This window comes from Biomphalaria glabrata, chromosome 1, assembly GCF_947242115.1.
Source record: "Biomphalaria glabrata chromosome 1, xgBioGlab47.1, whole genome shotgun sequence".
Taxonomy (NCBI): Eukaryota; Metazoa; Mollusca; class Gastropoda; family Planorbidae; genus Biomphalaria; species Biomphalaria glabrata.
Genome location: NC_074711.1, coordinates 34,788,921 through 34,814,288, shown reverse-complemented (window position 1 = coordinate 34,814,288; position 25,368 = coordinate 34,788,921). Strand labels below are relative to the sequence as shown.

At 30.8% G+C, this 25,368-nt stretch overlaps 1 protein-coding gene across 1 annotated transcript; it reads left to right on the top strand.

Annotated features, from left to right (window-relative positions):
- Positions 1–589: 589 nt before the first annotated feature.
- On the top strand, positions 590–24,743 carry LOC106069221 (vacuolar protein sorting-associated protein 11 homolog). Its single transcript, XM_056033787.1, has 29 exons — positions 590–661; positions 7,874–7,948; positions 8,033–8,206; positions 8,321–8,371; positions 8,509–8,574; positions 8,921–9,018; positions 9,121–9,265; positions 10,525–10,614; positions 11,881–12,017; positions 12,170–12,311; positions 13,511–13,590; positions 13,710–13,863; positions 14,021–14,167; positions 14,294–14,485; positions 14,594–14,699; positions 15,434–15,463; positions 15,593–15,696; positions 16,454–16,537; positions 16,658–16,708; positions 17,373–17,461; positions 17,634–17,708; positions 17,789–17,880; positions 18,249–18,334; positions 18,498–18,619; positions 18,760–18,858; positions 18,950–19,009; positions 19,149–19,215; positions 19,432–19,497; positions 21,566–24,743. The coding sequence occupies exons 1-29, from the start codon at positions 647–649 to the stop codon at positions 21,617–21,619; spliced, it is 2,751 nt and encodes a 916-aa protein (XP_055889762.1). The 5' UTR covers positions 590–646; the 3' UTR covers positions 21,620–24,743.
- The last annotated feature ends 625 nt before the right edge of the window (positions 24,744–25,368 follow it).

Below are 25,368 nucleotides of genomic sequence, written 5' to 3'. Positions count from 1 at the left end.
ATAGGATGAATAATGAGCTGCAAAAAATAAAAAAAAATATTTAGAATCTACTTGCTTGTTTTTTTTTTATGTTCTTATTATTCGGATATATGGACAGAATAGAGGGACTTCTTATGGTTTGACAGTTACGCTGGGCAAGGCACGTATCCCGTATGGGGGACAAACGTAGGGCCTATACCTATATTTTAGTGAGCTGAATGGTGGTCGACGCCACTGCTGGTGTCCCATGGAAACGCTTTAAAGACCAACTTAGGTGCCAAGAGAGCACCCAGCAGCAGACTGCTTCGGACAGACAGCTGGAGATCTCTTACAAAGGCCGCGGGATACACATTTGAGGCCAAAAGAAAATCTAAATCGACCACTGGCGGATAATGGTTATGTCTGCGCTGGATTTGGTAAAGTACGTGTGCGCAATTGATGATTTACTCTGTTTGTTGCCCAATGTTGGTCGCAGCCGGGGCTGCTTAGCCACAGGAAATACTGGAGTCCTCACTTAAAGACAAGCCTAATTATTCGGATGTAGATCTAGAAAATTAGTGCAAAAAATATTTATAAAAATATTGCAGTATAAAATAATAATAATAAAATATAAATTTTCATTCATTGGCGAAACTTGTGTTGAACCGGATATTAATCGCATGAGAAAATGGCGTTCTTACAGGTAGGCGTAGATGTAAATAAATATACATGAACAACTTTTACTTGCACCATTCCTTTGTTAATTTTAATGTAATTTTGTTAATAATAATAATTAAATGTAAAGCATGGTAAAGCATACTTTGAAAGTCAAAAAAGCACCTAGTACTCTAGATTAGACTGACTCGGTGACTAGATCTAGGTTACTTATGTGAGCATGTCTTAGTCTTGTCTTATCATTCTTATGAAGTTACGACAGTTACGTAGTCCGGCCCGGGTAGTGTGTGTAGACTGTTACTGTAGACGTAGTGAGTAGTTACTATGGTAGCCCGGTGCTAGAAGTGTACTATACCACTGTCTATAGGGAATATAGACAGAGACACTAGACGACTAGAGTTAGAGTCTATAAGTATAAGTCTACTAATACTACTTCTATAGTCACTATAGACTAGAGTCTACTTTCAAATTCTACACTATCTTTATAATCTTACTATCTAGATCTAGGTTACTTTTGAAGTTACGTAGTCCGGCCCGGGTAGTGTGTGTAGACTGTTACTGTAGTGAGTAGTTAGTGGTAGCCCGGTGCTGGAAGTGTACTATACCACTATCTATAGGGAGTATAGACAGAGACACTAGATGACTAGAGTTAGAGTCTATAATATAAGTCTACTAATACTACTTACTATAGACTAGACAGTCTACTTTCAAATTCTAGATTTAGTTTCTTGATCTATATAGATTCTATATATATATACAATCACCATCTTAATCAGTGATCATATCATCTAATCTAGTCATCTAGTGTAGAACTTGAAGTGTACTAGAAAAAAATCTACTCAATAGTAGAAGATCTATATAGTTATATCTAGATCTATCAGATACTAGTAACTTAGGAGTTAGACTAGTTCAGTGTTTCTCAAACTTTTTTGTCCGCCGGCACAGTAAACAAACTAATAAAATTTCGCAGCACACCACGAAGAGCAACAGTTGTTTTATAATAAAAAGGAAAAAAAAGATTTTACCAGTTTTTAAGTATTACATTTAATGTGCAGGGTGTGCCTGTTTTTGAGAGCAAATGCTACCTAATCGAGGCTCCAAAGTCGACAAACAAACTCGCATTTCATCGTCTATTGTAAGAAGTATCTCTCTTTTCTTAGATTTGATTTCAGTCAGTGCTGAAAATCCAAACTCACAAAACCATGAAGATGCAAATGGAAGAATTATTTTGATTGCTTTTAAACTGATTGCAGGATATAACTTGTTGATTGAAATCCAAAACACATCCAAGCTTTCTCGGCAAAACTTAAGAACTGCATCATTTTTTAAATCAATGAGCTGCTCTTGTTCTTCAGTTGTAAGATTTGTAGCTTCATTGTTTCCAAATGGATAGCTGACCCATCCATATTCATTACTTCCAACTGTTGGAAAGTAATGCTGCAATGTTGACTGCAGGTGTTTCAAAGTGTCCAGAATTTTGGGGGTGATTTCTTTATTTAAAGCACATTCATTGTAGGTAGGAAAGCAGTCCTTTCGAGATCTTACTTTGCCACAAAGACAATCAATTTTTCACCAAATGATTTCAGTTTTGAGGATGAAATGATGATGGTTTCCGATGGTCCTTGAAGACTTAAATTCAATGAATTTAATTTGTCAAATAAATCAGAGAGAAATGTCACCTTAACCCACCAGATCAGGTTATGAATAGAAAATCCGAAGTCTTTTTTTTCAGCCTCCAAAAATGAAATCAGCTTAGCCTTGAGTTGGACGACATGCTTTAACACTTTTCCCCTGGAGAGCCAACAAATGTTGGTGTAATACAGGAGACATTTGTAGTCTGAATCCATTGCTTCACAAAGCCCGGAGAAAAGTCGGGATACAAGCGGTCGAGATTTGAGGAAGTTTACAACTTCAATCACTTGATCTAGAACAGACATCCAATATTTCTGCAAAGATTTGAAGACAAGAGCTTCTCTGTGGATCATGCACTGAACAGCTAATACATTTGGATTTTCTTGACGCACAAGAGTGACGAATCCCTTTCTATTTCCCTGCATGGAAGGACAGCCATCGGTGCAAACGCTTACGCAGTTTTGTTCCACTGTACTTTGAATAGCAAAATGTTGTCATTCACCACTTAAAAATATCTTCGCCTTTGGTCGTAGTTGGTAAGTCTTTGCAAAATAAGAATTCGTTGACACATTTTTCATCCTTTATGAACCCAATAAAAGCTAGCAGCTAGGCTTTGCCAATAACGTCAGTGGATTCATCAACGTGTGGCGTTCTGAAAACTCCTGCGGCACACCTGCAAATCTTCGGCGGCACACTAGTGTGCCGCAGCACACAGTTTGAGAAACACTGGACTAGTTAGTGTAGACTAAGTAAACTTACTTACTACACACACACATACTACTAATTAGTAGTATAAGTACATTAGTAGAGGTCTAAATTACTAGACCTAGTATAACTTTAACTTAGAGTCTAGACTCTAGTGACACTGACAAGTCGTCACAAGTGACTAGATCTAGGTCTAGACTATTCTAGACTCTCCTAGATACTAGACTAGACTTGACTCTAGAGACAATACTAGATACATCTATAAATAATCCATCTAAAATCTAAATAGTCACTAGTCTCACTAGATCTAGATCTAGCTTATTTGCTAGGGCACTATACTACTCACTAGTACTAGACTCCTAGCTGAAAGACTCTCCTATAGACTAGACTCATCTTTAGACTTTGCTAGACTAGACTCTACTAGAATGTTTAGATCTACTCATCTAGCCATCAGTACAGACCTGCCTACCGTTATGCAAAATGCGTATTTGTTACACAAAATCTCCCAAAAATGACAGTCAGTACGCAAATATGCATTTAACCCGTCGCGTTACGCATTTCTTATCCTTTCTTTTTTTCTCTTGACTAGCTTACGAGCGGTGACGGAGGTCACACTAAGCCGTCCTGTTGGGGGGGGGGGGGGGCAGATCTATACATTGATTGGTTCTTAAAAGCAATTTAATTTAGTCTAGAAATGAAGAGGCTGAGAGTGAGCGAGTGGTATGTTGGTACCAGGTTGGTACCGTCAGTTAGCTGATACACCAACGTGACTTTTGTTTTTGTAACTTCATTAGTAGAAATTAATTATGTTGAATCCCTGATTCACGTATTCATTTGTATAGAAAAAATATTGAAGTGCTATCGATTCAAAACACATTTAGGGACATTGTAGATATCTAGTCTAGATCTAGATCTGGATTCTAGATCTAGAATCTAGATAACTTGTTATACAGATTACAGGAATAGATCTAGCTAGTCATTACGTTATGTCATGATTTTCTACATTACTCTACAATCTAGATTCAATTTAGTTATAATAAGTTATAGTATGATTAGATTGACTAAATCTAGATCGATAACATCTACTACCATCTAGTCTAGATCTAGACTAGATTCTTAGTCTTAGTATAGAATAGATCAAGGATGAAGATAGTCCTACGAAAGTTTGGAGTAGACCTACGTTTGTAGTGGATCCACGGCATCTTTAACACTCTTAAGCCCAGATCTAGAGAAGATTATATTCATTATATTTATATAGACATAGATCTAGTCTAGAGATCATCTCTATTGTCGTATTGATCTAGATTTAGATTGTAGATCTAATCATGACATCTAGATCTAATACATATATATATATAATATATATTGTTACAACATTTAAAGGAGGCAACTCAACGAGGAATTGGAACAAAGACAATACAAAGTTTAATCAACATAGATCACCCAAAACAAGAACCTTCCAATCTCCTCGCACTTCCTCTTCCTCTCTCCCCGTTCATTTAGTCCATCCTCGTGCGCTGGTGCGCAACCATAGAGTCACTACAGAACATGGTCATTACAATATATATATATATACATGACAAAATAGTGGATCGCAAAATACGCATTTTGACCATCAGCGTTACGCATTTGGACTTTTTTTGGTAGGCAGGTCTGTGAGTACGAGAGACTTCTAGATCTAATATAATCTAGTCTTTACTCTAGATCTAGAATTCTAGTGCTCTAGTGCCACTCTAGTGTCTCTAGACTCAAGTCTAGTGAGAAGTCTAAATCTAATATATATAGTCCTAGATTGTAATATTGTACCTAGATTCCTAGATCTAGATTTATATCTAGATCTTTATGTAGATTCTATCTAGATTCTAGATGATCTAGAGACCAAAGTCTAGAAATGGGCTTTTCTGTATCTCTGACCTACTTTTAAAAAGTCATGTGGTTGTGGTATAAACAATGGCTAGGCCATGTTATTTCCATTAACACTTTAAAATTTTCTGAAACTGCTTAAAAAACTTGGTGCCACACACTTATATAGCAACTTATTTATAGCAACAACATATTGACTAAATTTTATACTAGAGAGAGAGGCCTATATAATTCAATACACAATGGTGGTCTACTAGTGTTCTAGCCTGTTTACTTTAGGGCAAAGAGGGAGGGTTGTGGATGAAAATGTTACATGCATTGAGTGGTCTACTGTCAAACGTTTAGTGTTCTAGCCTGTTTATTTTAGGGCAGAGAGGGAGGGTTTCCTTTGGTACCATCTGTCAAAGGTTATAGTGTACTGTTTAAGTTAAAACTATAAAAGAAGGATCTAGATTCTCCTCTTATAGTATGGTGCTAATGAATAAATTAAAACCCTAAATATTGACCCGAAACACATCAAATTCCCATTATAAACAAACCGAAACTAAGCATAGCACTAGATGTAACTACAACAACTATGTGACCTGGAAGAAATATGAAAGAACCCTTTTAGATCTAGTAGAATTAATGGTAATAATGATATAACTTAAGATACCTACACCAGCTGATGTAATACCTAGATTCATCTTCTATCATGATAATTCTACTAATTCTAGATCTATTTCTACTACTTAGGTGAGCTATTCTTTTCTAGAGTTCTAGATCCCTACATAAATCTACTAGATATTATCTAATTATAGTATAGATAGATCCATATATAGTAATATTAAATCTATATTATTATATACTATAATTGATTGTTAAATACTAGAGAGTCTAGGTCATGAGTACTACTAGATCTTAGATCTATAGTAGTTTATTTATTTCGGACATTACATGAATTCGGACATTCGCTGTTTTTTTGTGGTCATTAAATAATTATTTTAATATGTATTATAAAACTAGCGCGCTGTATAATGTGCTTGTCCATTTTCCAATGATTCTAACCCATTTCCTTCCATTTAGCTGTCTTTTTATGTAAGAAAAACGAATTTCAAATTTGTTAGTCAGGTTGTTGTTTTTTCCTATGTTACCCGGATGACTTTACCTCTTCCTAGAGTTAAGACTATATTTTTTGATTGGCTAAGTCTATACTAATGAGCCCGGCAATATTTATTCTGTTTTTAAAGCTAATTTATTTGATTTATAAGCCAAGTTTTCTAATTCCATACCAAAAAAAAATTAATACGGTGTCCGAATTAAATTACGATTTTCTTACCAAAATTTATTTCGGACAGCCAGTTTTGGACATCAATAAAAATGATCTTATATTATATTTGTTCGTTTGTTGTTGTTTTTTTAAATAGAGAATAAATGGGCAAATGTTTGGAGTGAGCTTGGTACATTGAATGAAGTTAAATGCTTAGATCTAGACCTACTAGATAGATCTAGATTTATATAGAGAGAATATAGAGGATTCATTTTGGCAAGAATGGCTTTCGTAACCTGTAGGGGCCTACTATACTACAAAAGATCATCTGTATTAGAAATTTATTAAATTAATAAACAAAAAAAAACCACAAACATTCAACACACATCTAATCATGCAAACCCCAAACATTCAACACACATAAAATAAACAAACATAAAATAAGTCTAAAAGTCGGTGCAGAAATCACTATTCCAGTGAACTAATTTTGGTAGAATAAGTGTGTTCATATTTTTATTTTTTGTGTTCGTATTTATGCATAGTTTGAAAACATCGTAATGATTTCATGTGAGGGGCTATGCCTGGGGAACTTAAAATTTAGTTAATGTTAATATAGAATTCAAATCTAAGTTTATTAATGCCTAAATAAAGAGACTGTCCGAAATAAATTATGGTGTCCGGAATCAAATAATGTGGGTCAAATGTGTCCGAATTAAATGAAAACACACGGCCTCTTTGACCTTAAATATAATAACAAATATAGGTTTGGGGAACAAATATAAGTAGTCATCTTTATTCTCCTTTAACTAAAGAAGATTTTGATACGTCATTTTCTTTTCTATGTCAAACCATTGTAAAATAATGCGCTGTCAAGTCAAACTTTCAAATTTGGGCCTATAGGTGTCCGAATAGCATAAACTACTCTAGAATATATAGATTCTTCCAGATCTGCTATGTAGTTTAGATCTAGATGTTTAGTGCTCTAGTCTAGTATACACTCAACCAATTTTACTAAAGTTTTAATGCTGTCATCAGTCTATAATTACATCTATAGAATATAATATAAATAGATCTATTCTAGAATCTAAAGCTAGGATCTAGCTCTATATAAACTATAGATCTAGTAATAGTGTCACTGACACTAGCTAAGAGTAAGAATAAGACAGTTAAGTCAAAGTGTAAGTTTTACCATGTAAGTATGCTGAGTGAAGACAGTCACAACACTGTTGACAGTCAAAGTCTGAAAGTGTAACTGAGTGTGTGTGTGAGAGTGTTCTACTACTTCTAGATCTATCATCTAGGACAAAGTCTAGATCTAGCAACATTAAGAGTCAAGATCTAGAACTAGATAACACATTTATTTGTTTAGTATATATATATCTAATATTATATATATTCTAAACGTAGAATCTAGATCTAGAATCTAGACTAGTCTAATATCTCAACAAACAAATTCAACATTAAATAAACATTATAGTCTATATTATTATTATTATTATGACCATAATACAATTAATAAAATGTCTTCTGGATTGTGATTCTTGAAGTTACATTTGCTCTGTTCACATTTTAGCTTCTAAAGATAATCTTAATATATTTCAGAAACCTTTTTTGGGACTCAGGTTATACTGTAGATGAATGTTGATATGGTGAATGTAATTTAGATTGTGTGTAGCATAATGTATATTATTATATTTATTATAAATATAATATTACCAATTATGGAAATTTTCATGGTATTTTATTTTTAAAAAATATTACTAGAAAATTAAACAATAATTTTTGTTTCAGTGGAGGAGATTTAATTTCTTTGACAAAGAACCTGTTAAAGACCCTGCTACAGATCAGATATTTGATCAACTTAAAGTGAGTAGTGTGTAGGGTTAACTTTTTATATAGATTATAGTAACCCTATAACTGGAGCAACTAATATTTTGCAACATTCTACAGGATGTGAATGTTTCAGCATGTACAAGTGGGCGTGGTCAGTTGATAGTTGGTGATTTTGAAGGCAATCTTTACTTTATAAATAGGCAAATGGAACTGACAGCATTTAGAGCTTATGAGATAAGAGTAACACATCTACTCCAACTCAAGCAGCACAATCTGCTCATTTCTATTGGTGTAAGTTTGTTTTTTTTTTCATTGTTTTTTAATGCTCCTTTTTTTTTTAAATTTATATAAGTAAGCAGGGAAGATATTTCATTTTATAAATTGACAAAATATATACATTGCCAGGAAGATGAACCAGGTATCAACCCTCTTATTAAAGTCTGGAATCTTGAAAAGGTGAGAGTTTGTCGCCAGAAGTTTTGTATTTTTCAAATTCAGATTCACTTATTGTATGTACTCAGTATTTAGCTTTTTTTTTTCTTCTTATGATTGTATTGCATTAAATATGATTTTGTTTGTTGTGTTTTTTACAGATGGAGCGTGGAAATCCAGCTTGTACCCGTTTGACAAGAGCAATTCCAGGGAATAAACCAACTCCAGTAGGTTTTTGCATATATTCAAAGTTTTTTTTCTTCCGATTCTTACCACAGAGCCCTGTATGATACTGAAGATTGTAAAGTTCTGTTTGTAACAAAATTATCCTCTATAGAGAAAACATGTCAGAATATCAGAAAACATTTGCACTAAAATTTAAGATCTCTGCATTGATTATGTCAAATGACATAAAACTAAGAATCAGCCTTACAACCTCAAGCAATACATTACACATATATACATACATATACATACATACATTGATATTTTGTTTTTAAAAAATAGTATTAATATTTAAAATGTTTAAGAAATTATAAATATTATAATACTTACTTATTCTCTATTTTAAAGGTATCAGCTTTTACTGTTCATGAAAATTTAAATTTTATGGCTGTTGGCTTTGAAAATGGTATTGTTTTACTCTATAAAGGGGATGTTACAAGAGAAAGGTATGAATAAAATTAGTACTCTTTGACTATAATATTGTTTGAATGTTACATATACCTGTAATAAAAGACATAAAATTTTTAAAAAAATTTTAATTCTTCTAGGCACAGTAAGTCTCGCATTGTTTATGAAGGTAATAAATGTGTTACTGGATTAGCTTTCAAAACACAGGGGAAACAGGATTTGTTTCTATTTGTTGTTACCGAAAATTCAACAGTTGCCATAAATTTAACAGCAAAGGATCAACAGGTCAGTTGACTTATATAAAGGTCATTGTGAGTTTGTGTTGAAATTGTATCTTGTTACAGCATTATTATTTTAAAAAGTGATATATTTCTAAATTTCTCAACTTTTATTATTTTATATTGGAGATTTTCACAATAAACTAAACAATGTCAAGGTGGCTATATTGAATTTCAATGTTGCCAACTTAATGAAAGCTACAAACGGAATAGCTTAGAAAATTTGATTCTGCTGTGCTAAAAAGTGCACTAAAATAATTTATATACATTTTAAAACAACATAGCTTATCAGCACTTCTGGTTAGGGCACTTCTGCCAAAAAGCACATTTGTACACATTATTTATCCAACTCCCAATCTTGGATCGTTGGGGCACCTTGCAAGATTTGTCGACCGTCTTTCTCCATTCCTCTCTCTTTGTCTTTTGCCTTAGTTAGAACCTCTGTCAGTGGTAGGCCTGTCCATTCTTTTACTGGTATTAATTATAGTGTTTGGTGTCTCAAACAAGGGAAAGAAATTTTACTTGACTAAAGTGGTGGTATAAGCTGAATTAGTCCCCTTTATAGGTCACCGCTCTAAAGTAAAACAATAAATAAAATATTTATACAAGCACGTTGGCCAGAGGAGGTGTGAGCCACGAGTTCAAATTCAGATAGTTTGCAAATGAATTGAGTATAATGTGGAAAATGATTTACTTGTTTGACATTTTTAGGGACTTGAAAATATCACTGGGGAATACCTTATTAAATGATTTGGGGTCCTTTTTCTTTCTATTGAAGAGGTGTTGCAAGAAGATGTTCTTCTACCTCTGAAGTTTCAACTATTCACTTTTTTTTTGTCTTCCTTGATATTCCTTTAGTGCTTGAGTACTGGTATTCAATGTTCATGTTCTTAAAACAGGTTGATTTAGTAACAAAGATATCCAGAGTTATTTTTAATTGGATTTTTGGTGGAGGGGGGACATCAGTTTGTTAGTTACCCAATAAAACCACAAATATCAAAATTAGCTGCTAGTGTAATTCAATGTTAAAATTGATAGCTCTAATCCACGTAAAAAAAAGCCATTTCCTTTCATTCATTCTATACTCTTGACATCACCAAGCTCACCATTTCACCCAAGATAGTGTACATTTAGTTGTGAAAGACCTATGCATTACATCTCAACCAAACACATAGTTAAAAATACACAACAAGGCAATTCTAATAATTAACCCTACCTTAATCTCCTGGTGTGCTAATAATGTAAAACCATTTGTATTTCACTTAGACACTTCTTGAGAATACTGGTGCAAGCATTGGTTGTATAACGATGAGTGATGCTAGTCAAGATAACCAGCTAGTCATTGGAAGACAGGATGTAAGTTATGAGTTCTTTTCTGCTGTAGAAACTTCATTGTATTTAATTAATAATTAAGCTCTTTCAAAAAAAAAAAGTGTAGTTTATTGTTATCTTCTATGTCTTATGATGTAAATCAAAAAGAATCATAATGAAGTCTAAAAATATCATTTTAAGGTGTACAAGTTTTATAACAATTTTTTTGTTAGGAGTTCTATAAGAATTTATATTTGTTAAAATTCATAATTGAGTAAGTACATACATATCTGCTAACATTTTTAAAAGTTCTTTTTTTAAAGCTTATTTCTTTTTTTTTTTATGATTAATAGATTTTGACATAATGAAAAACAAAAACATAGCTACATGGTTTATATAGAAATACAGTGACGTCTTGTTTTAACCTTATCATTTCCTGACTGTGTGTGTTGTGGGGGGTTAAGATTTTCTATAAAAGCTCCTTTGATAAAATTATTTTTGTTGCAAGTTAAAAAAAGAAAAAAATTATTATTATTAATTAAAAACATTGTAAGTAGTCTCATATTTATTTAATAACTGATTTTAATTTAATCTTTTACATTTTTAATCAGCTATTTTTTTCTTTAGAAATACCACTGATATTCTACCCTCACATTTTACATTTGTTCATTTCAAAGGCACATATCATTAATAAAATATACAACTTCAGACGAGTGATTTTTAGAAAATATTGCTGAATCATCTCTACACTCGCACATATTGTAGCCCTAATTAAAGTTTTGTAGTTATAGTGATGCATCTTTTTTTATAAAAAGTATATAGTATATAAATGCTACATTACTATCAAGAAGAACTTTAAGACCTACCTGTTTAAAACTTTTTTAGATCAGTTTGACATTTAACTCTCGTGTTTGTGTTTGTAATGTTATTACAGCGTCTTGAGCCTACATTTTGTTTGTTAACAGCGCTTTATAAATAAAATTATTATTATTATTATAAATTATAATTATCATTATTTTTCATTTTAACTTCATTGAATAGTAAATCATATTCAGGTTATATTTATTACATGATGAAATTCAGTTTGATTGCTGGTAAAATTTTGTATGATTGGTAAATCCAGTTACAATTTGTTATGCAGGATAAATTATAGTTGTTTGTGTTTTTTTATCTTAAGACCCATTGTGTAGACACATAAATTGTTTTGACTTGGATATCATTCCAAGTACAATCAACATTTATATCTCTATTTATCAAAAAGTATAACTGATATACATGCTTTAGCTGTTCACATTTAATATTCTGTTGTAGGCAGTTTATTTTTATCAACCTGATGGACGTGGTCCATGTTTAGCATTTGAAGGACTAAAGCTTCAACTTCACTGGTTTCGTGGCTATCTTATTATTGTTGGTAGAGAAAGTAAAACTTTACCTAGAGCTCCTGTGCTGTAAGTTTTTATCAACATTTTAACTTATTAATTTTATTATTTATTATGCATTATTATATTTATTTATTATTATGATTTATCCCACAGGGGTTAACTATATAAGAGTATGTATTGCCAATAGATTTTACCTTTTTTTTTTTTATTTTTTTAAGTGGACCTCATGGTATGGAAATGAACACAGTCACTGTGTATGATATTCAGAACAAGTTTATTGCTTATTCAGCTCCTTACCCACAAGTCATTGATGTGTTATGTGAATCAGGTTCCATTTTTATATTTACTGGAGACAGAAAGGTGTGTTCATTTCTACTGCTTTAATAGGTACTTGGATATAAAGGTTAAGAGTGGAATTTAGACTTAGCTGTTTATATCAATACACAAATTCACACTTTCAACAATATTAATCAAATTTTATTGTACAAATAATAAAAACTTGTTTTAAATTTACTATTTTTAATGCCCAGGGAACTAATCACTAAATATAAGTCTGATGTTAACATTAACAAATGAATTTATTTTAGCCTTTCTATGTACCTATATTCTTTAAATGTGAAAAATATTTGTTATTTATTGGCAAAACAAACTCGGTCAAATTTTTTTTAGCTCTGGTGAGATACTATTTTTAAAACGTTTTTTTATTTCTTTTTTTTTTACGGCCCCTGTAAGGGAAAAAGCCACTATTACTTTTATGTTGCCTGACTGTCACGTTTACATCTCAAAAACTTGAAGAGCTATGGAAAATCTGATTTAACCATATTTTGTGGTTTGCAAAGTTTAGGTGCAACTGCAACTTTTTGTCTTCCCAAAATGAAACGTTTTATTTTAAAAATTAACCATGTTGCTGTTTTATTTGTTTTTTCATAAAGATATGCCTCTTTTAAATCAATACATAAATGTAAGGAAGGTTACAGTAAGAATGATCATTTTCATGTATATTTTTGATAACATTTATACATACAATTATGGTATTTGTAAAAAGAAATGTTATAAACAAATATAAGTACTAACTAATTGTTAGTATTCTGGTATAATAACAACTAAAAGTTAACATAAATGTTCATTTTATTTTTATAAAGGCTAAGAATTTACACTGTATTTAAATATCACACACATTTTTTTGAAATGATTTTTTATACAGAATAGTTTATGCATTATGTGGACATGGAAGGCTATTTTATTCCCCATAAGAGTGTAAAATAATAATTTTTTTGTTGGTATTGTATGATTTAAAAAGTTGTTTTTTTTTTGTTGCCTAGTTGCTTTTAGCGGCACAATATGGGAAAAGCCTCTTTTAGCTTTATGTGTTTTTTCTGTTAAGTCCATCAATATGTCATGTTGGCATAGAAAAACATAGAAAATCTTTAAAAAATCTGATTTCACCCATATTTTATGGTTTGCAAAGTTTAGGTGCTATCCTTTTTTTTTTTTTGTCTTTCTCTTCTCATTATCAATTATAAGCTGTTTCAACTATTTTTTTATTCTGTCATTTTTAGCTTTACCAGCTTCAAGAAAAAGATACACAAAGTAAATTAGAAATGCTGTTTAAAAAAAATAACTACGCTTTGGCTATAAGGTAATAATAAATGTAGTGGTTTAGAGCATTTTTTTTAATATTGGTAGTACTTTTATTTCAATAAGTTTCTAATTCCGTCAATTTTTATTGAAATTAATCAAGAATTTTTATTTTGACAGCCTAGCAAAAAGTCAACAGTTAGATCAAGATGGTTTGATTGATATTTTCACACAGTATGGTGACCATTTGTATAGCAAGGGAGATCATGATGGGGCTATAGATCAATATATCAAAACTATTGGAAAACTGGAAGCATCTTATGTAATACGAAAGGTATGCTTTTCTTATTTTTATAGTTTGGTTGATGAACTATTTCAGTTAAGAATTCAGTTTGATAATAGAGGCTTGTACTGCTTTACTTACTTTGTTTGTTGGTTGTTTTTTTTGGTACAATGCTTTTGAAGCTGACCTTTATTTTGTATCTTTCTAGTTCTTGGATGCCCAGCGTATTCACAATTTAACCAAATACCTCCAAGCCCTTCATATGTCTCAAACTGCTACAGAGGAACACACAACCCTTCTTCTCAACTGTTATACTAAACTGAAAGACGTTTCCAAGCTTGACGAATTTATCATGGTAAATATGTATTCATGTACTTAAGTTTGACAGATCATAGCAGAACAGTTAACTCATATGCAATTAATATCTTATTCAATATTTCTTTTATCTGCATTGTATTCTTTTTGTTCTGAAAACTTGTAGACAAAGAATAGAGCTGTTGACTTTGATGTAGAGACAGCTATCAATGTGTGTCGTCAGTCTGGTTATTGTGCTCATGCCTTAGCACTAGCAGAGAAACACAGAAAGCATGAGCATTATCTCAAAATACAAATAGAAGATATCAAAGATTATCAAAAGGCACTACAGTATATTGGCAAGCTAGACTTTGAATCAGTAAGTTAATAAAAACATTTAATGAAAAATATTTAATAAAAATACTCTTTATAGGTTCAGTTAATCTTTCTTTATTGTCCATATTATTATTCTTTCTTTGTTTTTTAGGCAGAGAGCAACTTGAAACAATATGGTAAAGTTTTGATGAATGAAGTTCCTAAACAAACAACAGAACTGCTTAAAAGACTTTGTACTGATTATAAACCTACAGACAGTAAGTGACTTACAGAAAATTTTTGTTAGTCTCAGTTTCTTTGAATTAGTATCAATACCTTTTAATTTCATTTTATATTTTCAGCAGCTTGCATGGCGAAAATAATTTTAATGTGAAGATGTGATAGCTAGTGGAACAATTTATTTTTTACAATTATATTGTATAGGCATATACTTGTAAACCATTAAATAATTGGCTAAATACTTCAATAAATTTGATATTTTAAGTTCTTCTACTTCTTCCTTACAGAGATAAAATGGCTAAGTATGGGCCTCTTAAAAACATACTCTTTTTTTTTTTAAAGTTAAATATGCGTAATCTATGTAAATTACTAAATATACTCATACCATATTGACAACTAGATAAAAAATAAAAGTCTCATCTTGTTTACTGTGGTATAGAAATATATCATACCATCAACCTATTGTGCCTTTTTAATGTTAATTACAGCAGCTGCTCTTAATGTAGTCTTGTGAAAGCAAGCCCTTTTGTAAATAAGTATGCATATTTTTAGCAATTTTCAAATAAAATTATGCAATTTAATATCAATAGTTATATGGAATCAGAATTATCAGCAGCCAAAAAGTCATAATGACTTGCAGAGTTATTTTTACATTTACTCTTCATTATTTATTTCTATTTAATTGAGAGTTTAATTAATCCTATAATCATTTTTGTAAGTAAAAAAAAAACTTGGTTACATGTGTATTAAATACATTTTTTTTCTATTTCAGAACCTCTCATTGATCAAAATAGTTTGGATGGTAAGTCAAAATTGTCAAAGCTTTATAAATTGTAGATAAAGGTAAATAATATTCAACAGAACTAACTGATAAATTTATCTAGACTTTTAGAAAATAGAAACATTTCTTCTAAATATTTTCTTTTGAAAGGTACTCTTCCTTCAAAGATCCAGAAAGCCAATGCTGAAGAGTTTATTCACATTTTTGTGAATAATTCTTCCAAGTTGACGGAATTTTTGGAACACATGATTGAAGTATTGTTATTTTTGTATTTTGTTTGGTTGTACTTAGTTTCAAGGTTGACACAGCTGGGGTGTTAGTGGGAATAAGCTCCCATTAGTCATGAATCTCAATTAGCATATGACAACCAAGTAACTGTACCTGATCTCTCTAAGGTTGTAGTTTCATAATGCATTTAAGAGATGCCTCATGGAGAAGAAACTTTGAGTACTGATACAAAGCGACAGTTATTTAGAAACAAACATCATTAAAAGATAAAAAGATCATTATCTTGACACAGAATAAGCCATTTAATTTTTTACTTATATTGACTTAATAGAATTTGAGATAGTTACAATAAATGTTTATCTAAATTTGTATATATATATATATATGGCCTCCTTCAGTTGCAAAGCTACTATAGATCGTCTCATTGAAATGAGATGAATGCCTGGGCATTTGCATTGGTGGAAACTATGTTGCCTACACAGCATTTCCCCCCTCTTAGTGAAGATGTATCCTAAGCAATATCAAGTGCTGATACAGCTTGAGATCAGTGTCATTGCAGGCTCTGCCGGTGTGTAGCACTGTGTGCTGCAAACTGCCTAAAGGTTTTCCCTCTAGGTGGGTAGCCAGAACGCTAACGAGCCCCCCTACCCAAAGCTTATAATATATACTATTGTATAATGGGCAATTTTTGTTGTATGATAAACATGCCATGTTTATAGCCTGTAAAATTATACATTAGTATTATACACAGCAATAATTTTTTTTACAAATTTCCTATTTTAGGTTCAGCCCAATTCTTCCAACTTGGTTTACAATACTTTATTAGAGCTATATCTTCATGATATGGTGCATGAAAAAGATATCTCTGTGAGTACTAAAGAAATATTTCTTTAAAAAATGTTTATTTTTTAATATTTTCTATTTTGTTACAATGGTAACATTTTGTTTAATATACCATTGTTTTTACTTTTTTTTATCACTATAAAGACAAGAGTTGACAGAGAGAGAAAAACTCTGGACTTGTTAAAAAACCCAGATGTAAGTGTTTTTGTTTTTCAATGAACCAGTTATGGATTCTAAAGTTTATTTTTTCCCTCAATAAATTGTACAGTGGAATCTGGCTTTATTAGATTTGTTCAGGAATACCTTTAAATAGAACTTCAACCAAGGAAAGAACTGAATAAGATTGATACTCTATTAAGTTACTCCCAAGTCATGAAATATGTGGTTATTTGATTTTTATGTTATTTTTTTAAACATTTTTTTCATTTGAGTTGTAATAGATTTGTATTTTTTCTTCAAAGGATTTGGAATTTTAGAAATTCATGATGCCATTCTGTTTAGAACTTAGAAAATATTGATTTAGCAAGTGATTATTACAACTCAGTGCTTATTGTACAATGTATGCTTTAGTGAGAATAGGCAAATGAGGTATCATTGGACCAGTCCCTGCACTTCACTAGGCACACCACAAACCCACTGGCTTGTATGAACGTAACAGGCTTTCAATTAATAGTTGTTTTTTTCTATAAAGACAGAGAAGGAAACAAAACTAACAATGAAGTGAAATATTCATGAATTTTTTATTTATGCGAGTTTGAATTATCTGGATTCTACTGTACTTCCAAAGAATGTGAACTGTGTTGCTAAGCATTTCCGATAACCTTTTTTTTTTTTTTTTTACTTTTGACAAACTTTTCAGGCCAATTATGACATTGACCAGGCATTGATTCTGTGTCAGATGAACAACTTTAAAGCTGGAATACTTTATCTGTATGAGAAGGCACATTTGTAGGTTTTCAAAATTGACTATTATTCATACTTTTTAAAAGATTAAGATAGTACATAATGTTTTTAGGGAATTTACACTATGAAAAACAACAACTGTGATTATTCCTTTGTAGCTATTTGGAGAAAAAAAGTTTTTTGAGTTTTCCTAACCTAAATATTTTATTGTCCCCAGATATCAACAAATCCTAAGGTATCACATGGAGCATTTAGAACATCTTCATGTCATTGAGACCTGCAAGAAGTTTGGGTGAGTGGGAAAGTATTTGTGTTTATTCCTAACTTCTTTTGTTGTTATTTTTTTTTATCATATGTTCTTTGCTTCCCCAGCCAACAAGATCCCCAGTTGTGGATTCAAGCACTGTCTTATTTTGCCTGTAAAGAAGAGTACTGTAAGTCTCAGTTGATGGAGGTTTTATCTCGTATCCTTAACTATTGGCTTGAAAGTAGATCACCTAGATTATGTTGTTTATTTACATTCTAAACATATCTTCTAATTGATCTGCAAAGTACTTTTGACGATAAATTGTATTTCCATATTTGAGCTTCAAAAATTTGCTTTATAAATATTATGTTTATGAAAAATTTTTAAATTTTTGTAACTTAAATAAAATAATCTTTTTGTTGAAAGATTTAATGAAAAACATTATTGAGTTCTATTATGATTTAAAAAAAAATGAAAATAAACTTAAAACCAAACGTCATTTGAGTAAAAACAAAAACAAAAAACAAAAGTCAAATTAGTATTGACCCCTAGTAAAGTACTATTTTTCCTTGACTGTTGGCTGAGATATTGATAAGAAAAACTTACTCCCTCCTTTAATGGTCATTCAGATTTTGGCTCACCACTCTACTGCTACACTCTCTGTTGTTAAGGTCAGTGATCTTTTTATTACTCTACATATTTTAAAACATAGTATAGTCTTAAATTATTTGAAGGACACTTCTGAAATTAATTAACAGTGTGAACTAATGAACATTTACATATTTTATGTCTAAAAAAAATTATTTTTATTATAAACTTTTTTTTAAATTTCAGGATTATATTGTACGCCACTTACAGTTAGAAAATGATCAAATTGCAGAAGATGAAAGATTGATCAAACAATATAGAGAAGATACAGAGAAGAAACGCACAAAAATTGAGGAACTAAAGACCTCGTAATAATTATCTTTTTTAAAATTTTTTTGTTTTTTTTAAATACTATTTTAGAAAATTAAAACGTTTAAAGTTATCGATCAACAAATTAAAGAACTTTCTTGTTTGAATATTAATTGATGTATTTTTGTTAACTTTCTAGAGCAAAAGTTTTTCAAGCATCCAAGTGCAATATTTGTAGTCACTCTTTAGAATTACCATCAGTTCATTTCCTTTGTGAGCCTCATTCTTACCATCAACAGTAAGTTGTTTTTTAAGTACCAGAAAGTCTTACAATTAAGACTTGTAAATATAAAAAAAAATTTTTTATAGAAAGAAACTTTTTCTTTCAGTTGTTTTGAAAGCTATGCTGAAAATGATATGGAATGTCCAGTCTGTGCTCCAGAGAACAGGTATTATTTAAAATCAGTTTTCCGAGTCTTAAATATATAAAAATTTAATTGTAAGTCATATTCAACTTATTTGTTGTCTGAACAGTTATCTTATTATTTTTTTAAATAAAATTGTTGGGTACTTTTCTATTTTTTAAAGAAAAATCATGGATATTATAAGAGCCCAGGAACAATCTAAAGACATTCATGAATTTTTTCACAATCAGGTTAGTGTACAGATAAGAAGAATATCTTTAAATGAACTTCTTGTGAACCCATTCTTTTATATTTTTTCTCATTTAGTTGAATCTATTTTACTATATCTTTAGTTATTAATGTTTAAACTTTGCTGTTTCTGTAACAATTGAGGTTTTACAGGGTGGGATCACTTATATAATAAATCTTATATTTGATTTTGCCTATTTAATTTTTTTTTCTGTTAGCTGGAAAGAGCCCCTGATGGATTCTCAGTAGTTGCAGACTACTTTGGTCGAGGTGTATTTAACAAGGTACACTTTATTCAAGGCTTTAGTTTATAGTTCTTTAATATCCTAATGCAGTGATGGGAATTTTCCGACAATTGTCGGAATTCTGATAATTTCTTCTGATCCGATTTTCTAGCAAAAAAATCAGAAGTTTTCCAGACAATTTTTTTTTAAAAAATCAGATTTTATTATTTTTCCATTTTTGGAAGAATGCGAAATAAGATTTTTTATTTGTTTTAAACATGCGTACATCCGGTCTTTTGACACAGTTAAAGTTCTATTTAAAAAAAAAATCTTGTGTTACCGTATTGTCTTATAAGTCTAGATCTCGGTCCAGACTAGAGTGGTTTGAATCAGTCTAGATAGATATATTCTAGATAAGATATCTAGATTCTTTAATTTGAATACTTTTGATCCAGATCTAGAGCATCTAGACTTCAATGGCTGCTTGCCAGCTTTTGAAAAGTATTAGTCGACTTAAACTTAAGAGTATCATGAATGATGCCCGGTCGCTATGTTACGTATGTAGCACTAATCGCCGCTATTACTACAATTCTAGATCTATTATTTTTTCACTGTTGTTACGATGGCCCCTAGATTTTTCTAATTTGAACCCTGCCTGCCGACTTCCATGAGTTCAAATGGGATTAGATTTAGACATCTAGATCTATTATAATAATAATAAGATCTAGATCTACTCATCGAAATCTAATAGAGTGATACTGTGATAGACCTACTGTGTACCGGCCATCTGGATTTATATATAGAATTTTTTTTTTTTATATAGTAGTAAGTAGGCCTTCTTAAACTTCTTTACATGACTATAGTGAGTTACTGAGTATAAGCCTGATAGAATGTAGATTAATAATAATATATTGGATCTAGAGTCAAGTTATTAGATATAAGTAGCTCTAGATTATAGATCTATCTATAGTGAGGGATATATATATATATTTTAATATAAAAGTTTAAAATGTTCTCTAACTAATAACTTGTCATTACTAATGCTGTAAAAGCCCAGTGTGGAAGAGATCCACTTCTTCTAAACAACTTGTATCAGCATGAAAAAGAGTCACACAAGGAAGCCTCAATATGCAGTTTTATTGCTAAACTTTCTCTTCCTCTAAGTATTGCTCCTCATCTGGTTGCTCTTGCTCATCTTGCTTAAGAACTCAGCTGAGATTCAGCAGCTTTTCAAAGCATTTTTGGTGGACTTCATGTGCAAAGCTTAGTAAACAGTTTCTCCTTTACAAAATTTAATAATTAGTGAAACAGACAGAAGTGTAGCTCATACTTTTGAAGTATTTCCAAAACTCAAGCATGTTTTTCAAATGCATTTAATCCTTATAGTTGTTTGAGAAAGAAGTTGTTACAATATCTGTAAAGCAGTTATCTACAAAATTTCCTAAAATTTTTGCAAAGTCAGTTCTCATCACTGCTAATGAAAAAGAACAAATTTTACAAATATGAAAACTTCATCTAAATCTTACTTTTGTTCTTTTTTTCTAAAAATAGAAATGTTCATATCATCATCTCATTAATCTTGGAGCACCACTAATGACTAATGACTTAATCACAACATCCTACCTTATGCCTTGTGTTTTTGTTTTTCTAAGTCAATCCTTAAAGAATAACCTAGTCCAATCCTAAATGTCATCAACACATTACCGCTTGTTAATAATAGTTATTGAACTAAAACCATTTCTATGATGCAGGTTATATCCTTTATGCACTGTACAATATCTTCCTGCTATTACTCTACCAGTTACAACAGTAAAATATATTTTTAAAAAAAAGGTGTTTTTTTCTTAAATGTTCATGGGACTCGTTGGAATTTTTCCAATTTTTTTTTATTTATTGGATTTAAGTAAACAAAATCTTGAAACATGCTATAGTTATTCTGACTAATGTTTCAAATACTTTTAAAATAATAGAAACAAAGATTTTATTAGGTTCTTGTGTACATAGCCAATCAGAAGCCTAGCATGGTACAATTGTGGTTTGGAGAATAATGATGTATGGACTAATTATCCAAATCAATATTGTTATTAATTGTAGTTTTAAGTAAATACTCATGTTTTTTGTCTTTTAGGTGACATTGATCACAGACCAACACAGTAAGACAAGCAACGCCAGCACTAGATAAAAGAATTATATTATTGTATGAAAGGTTATTTATTCAATATTGTCCTTGTGTAATCACAACTAATGATGTTAATGTCACATTTTTCTCTTTCTCTAAAGTAAGATCAAAGAGCTACCTTTATTTATCTGTGACAGTAAAAGTCATTACAAGCCTGGGATTATTATCAAAGTTGTACACTTCTAAAATAGTTACTAAGTTAATAAAGTATAAGCACATCAATACTGATGTCCTGTGTTACATATTACTAACAATCAGGATAAAAAACATGAAAATCCAAGCAAACAAATTGTCTTTTCTGTTTGCTTTTTCTCTTTGCCACACAGCTTACAATTCAAAACCTCGAGATTTTTATTTTATTGTCATGAATGCCTCAGACGTTTGTCTGGAAACCAATCATTGTTTCATTGAATTTATTTTCACTTTGTTGATTAGAAACCACTGGTGATAAATTTATTTAAGATGTTTTGTTAAATTTCTGTGATTTGTTGCAACATGCCTTTCAGATGAACAGGCACTAGAACTTTTGGGAAAGCAAATAAAAAGTATCTTTTTGGTATAGTAGGGTTAGTCACTAGAGAAACAGTTCATGGAGACCCTATCTTGGAGAGGAAAATCTCATTGAATGAATTCAAATTCAAAGTAAAGAACTATTGGTTATGAATACAAGTTTATACAAACTAGTTGTATTGCTATTTCAAATGTACTGGTTATACATTTCAGTCTTAACAATGTACTTTTAAATGGAACCTAGTCTTAGATTAAGAATCTATAATATAAAGCAGAAAGTAATGCTTATGTATGTATGTATGTATGTCCCCACATAGAAATCAAAACCGTTTCACCAATATTGATAAAACTTGGCAGAAATGTTCCTTGGGTACCAACTTAGACCGTTGTGTATGTATTGTAGCCCTAGAACAAACTTAAGACCCTCAAAAAAACAAAAAGGTTGACTAGCTCTATGAAAGCATTATAACTTCATCGATCTAGGCCATGTTTACATGAGAAAAGATTGAAAGGATCTAGATCTAATGTTAAGAACTACACTTTGCACAGATAGTTTTTTACTTTGACACATGAAAATACAAAATATAGTCCATTGATTTCATTATTTAATAAAGTTAACCTTCAAATTTGTGTTTCAAATCATTTTTTACATAAATTCATTCCTTATTTCTGCGAATGTTTGCTTAAAAAATTAAAATATTTCGGCATTAATGGTCCACTGCATCAGTGGATTAAGGACTTTCTGATAGGGAGAGAACAAACTGTAATAATAAATGGCTCTAAATCAACACCGATAACAGTAAACTCAGGTGGGAACAGTCTTGGGTCCACTACTATTTTTAATTTACATAAATGATTTACCAAATTGCATTACTTCAGGAACAAAAGTCAGATTATTTGCAGACGATTGCATAATATATAGAACAATAAAAACAACACAAGACACAGATATTTTACAAAGAGAATTAGATGAATTACAGAAATGGGAATCAAATTGGAGCATGTCTTTCCACCCAGAAAAATGTCAGTTGTTAAGAGTAACAAAAAAACTAAAACAAATTAATTCCACTTATCTTATTCATGGCAAACCAGTAACACAGACTAAAAACGCAAAATACCTAGGTGTTATAATAAATGAAAAACTGTCATGGAAACCACATATTGATGAAACTACAATAAAATCAAACAAAGCATTAGGATTTATTAAAAGAAATTTCTATAAATCAAATAAGAACATAAAACTAAAATGTTATTTAACTTTGGTTAGGCCAATAATAGAATATGCATCCTCCGTCTGGGACCCCTCAACTCAAGAAAACATTAAGAAACTAGAACAGACACAAAATAGAGCAGTGCGATTCATAACAAACGAATATTCACATTTGACTAGAGTAACACCTTTAGTAAAATCACTAAATTTAGAAAGCCTTCAGGACAAAAGGCTCAAAAGTAAAGTAGCAATCATACATAAAACACTGAACCATAATCTTCAAATACAAAAACAAAATTTAATAAAATACTCTGAAAGACACAAAGATAAAGGCACATTCCTCGTCCCATATGCTAGGACAAATTTGTACAAATACTCCTTCTTCCCTAGTGCTATTAGAGCATGGAATGGGTTGCCTGAGCTAGCCAGGAAAACCAGTGACTTGGCAGAATTTAAGTCATTGGTTAATATGCATGACTAAATGCATGACGCGTAGGACGTAATCATCTTCTTTTTTGAAGTAACGTCTGTATTATATAAGTTAAGATAAGAATGTAGAATTCCTGATGAGCATTCTTTCATTAGACAATACTGTAATGTTACAGTTACACATCTTTCTATTCCTAGGTCTAAAATGCTAATTCAACTCTAAGGTGTTATAACTTTTCTTCGCAAATATAGTTTTATACTTTAACACATGAACATACTAATTATAGTCCATTCATTTCATATTTTAATCAAATTAACATTCAAATTCAAAAGCATTTTTCATGCCTTTGTTCGCTAAAGCTGCAAAGCCGTGTTAAGATATATTCTAATAGTTTCATTCATTTGCGTACATCTAATTAAAAAGATCACGCATGCGCACGTGCAAAATGAACTCTATCCAAGCCAATATTTAACTCTACTATCTCTAGATTACTCTAGATCTAGATCTATGTCTAACTTAAGATCTACTTTATTCTCTAACACATGAACATACAAAATTAAGTCTATTCATTTAATTTTAATCAAATATATGTAGGCCTACAAGCAAATGTTTTTATTTGAAGAAATGGATTTAAGCTATTTTGATACCATTCATACTATTTTACATTTACGCATTCGCTTTACTTATAACATTATTATTTCGTTTAATTGTTTGTGACTCATTGACAGTTAAACGCAAACAAAAAACCAGCGGACCGCTGGTAATATATGTCTAGTAATGATATGAGTGAAATAAAATGTGTCACTTTAAGAGCTAATTTGTTGTTGCTAGAATTGATTTGCATAAATGAATGTACATAGATGTAAATAATGCTGCAAGTAAAATGAATTGTGCTTTGTACTTCAATATGGTATGTGCAAGTTACTTAGAGCATTGTTTTGATCATTCCAATAAAAGAAATGAAATTACAAACTGAATCAGGTTGTTCTTTTATCTCAATTGTATGTTGATACACAGTGAATATAATATTTTACTGTTAACAACACAGATAACTACATTTTCAAAAATAATTTTTTTTTGTAACCCTTAAAGATTTTTTTTAACTAGAAAAAGACAAGAATTTAGCTTAGAGAAATTCCCAATATTCTGTACATAATAGTGTGAAGAGAAAAGCATGGTTTCTTAACTCTTTCTCTCCTGACGATACCAACGTTGATTCCATCAGAACGTGTTAAATAATAATAGAGAGAAAGAGTTAAGAATCGTGGAAATGGAATTCTAATTTGCAAAACTTAATTTGTTCAGGTGTTTACAATGGAGTCCTCTAGATATTTTTAAAAAGTTTTGATGAACTCACTATGTCTTGTATAAACGTTCAAACATTTTTTTTCACCTACTTTGTACAATTATTCATTGTACCTGACAAAACATTAATCAATTAAAAAAATGAACCAATTAATTTAATCATTATTATTTTGTTTGATATCGAAATAAGGGGAGTAAATGAGAGATGTGGATATATATATATATATATATATATATATATATATATATATATATATATATATATATATATATATATATATATATATATATATATAT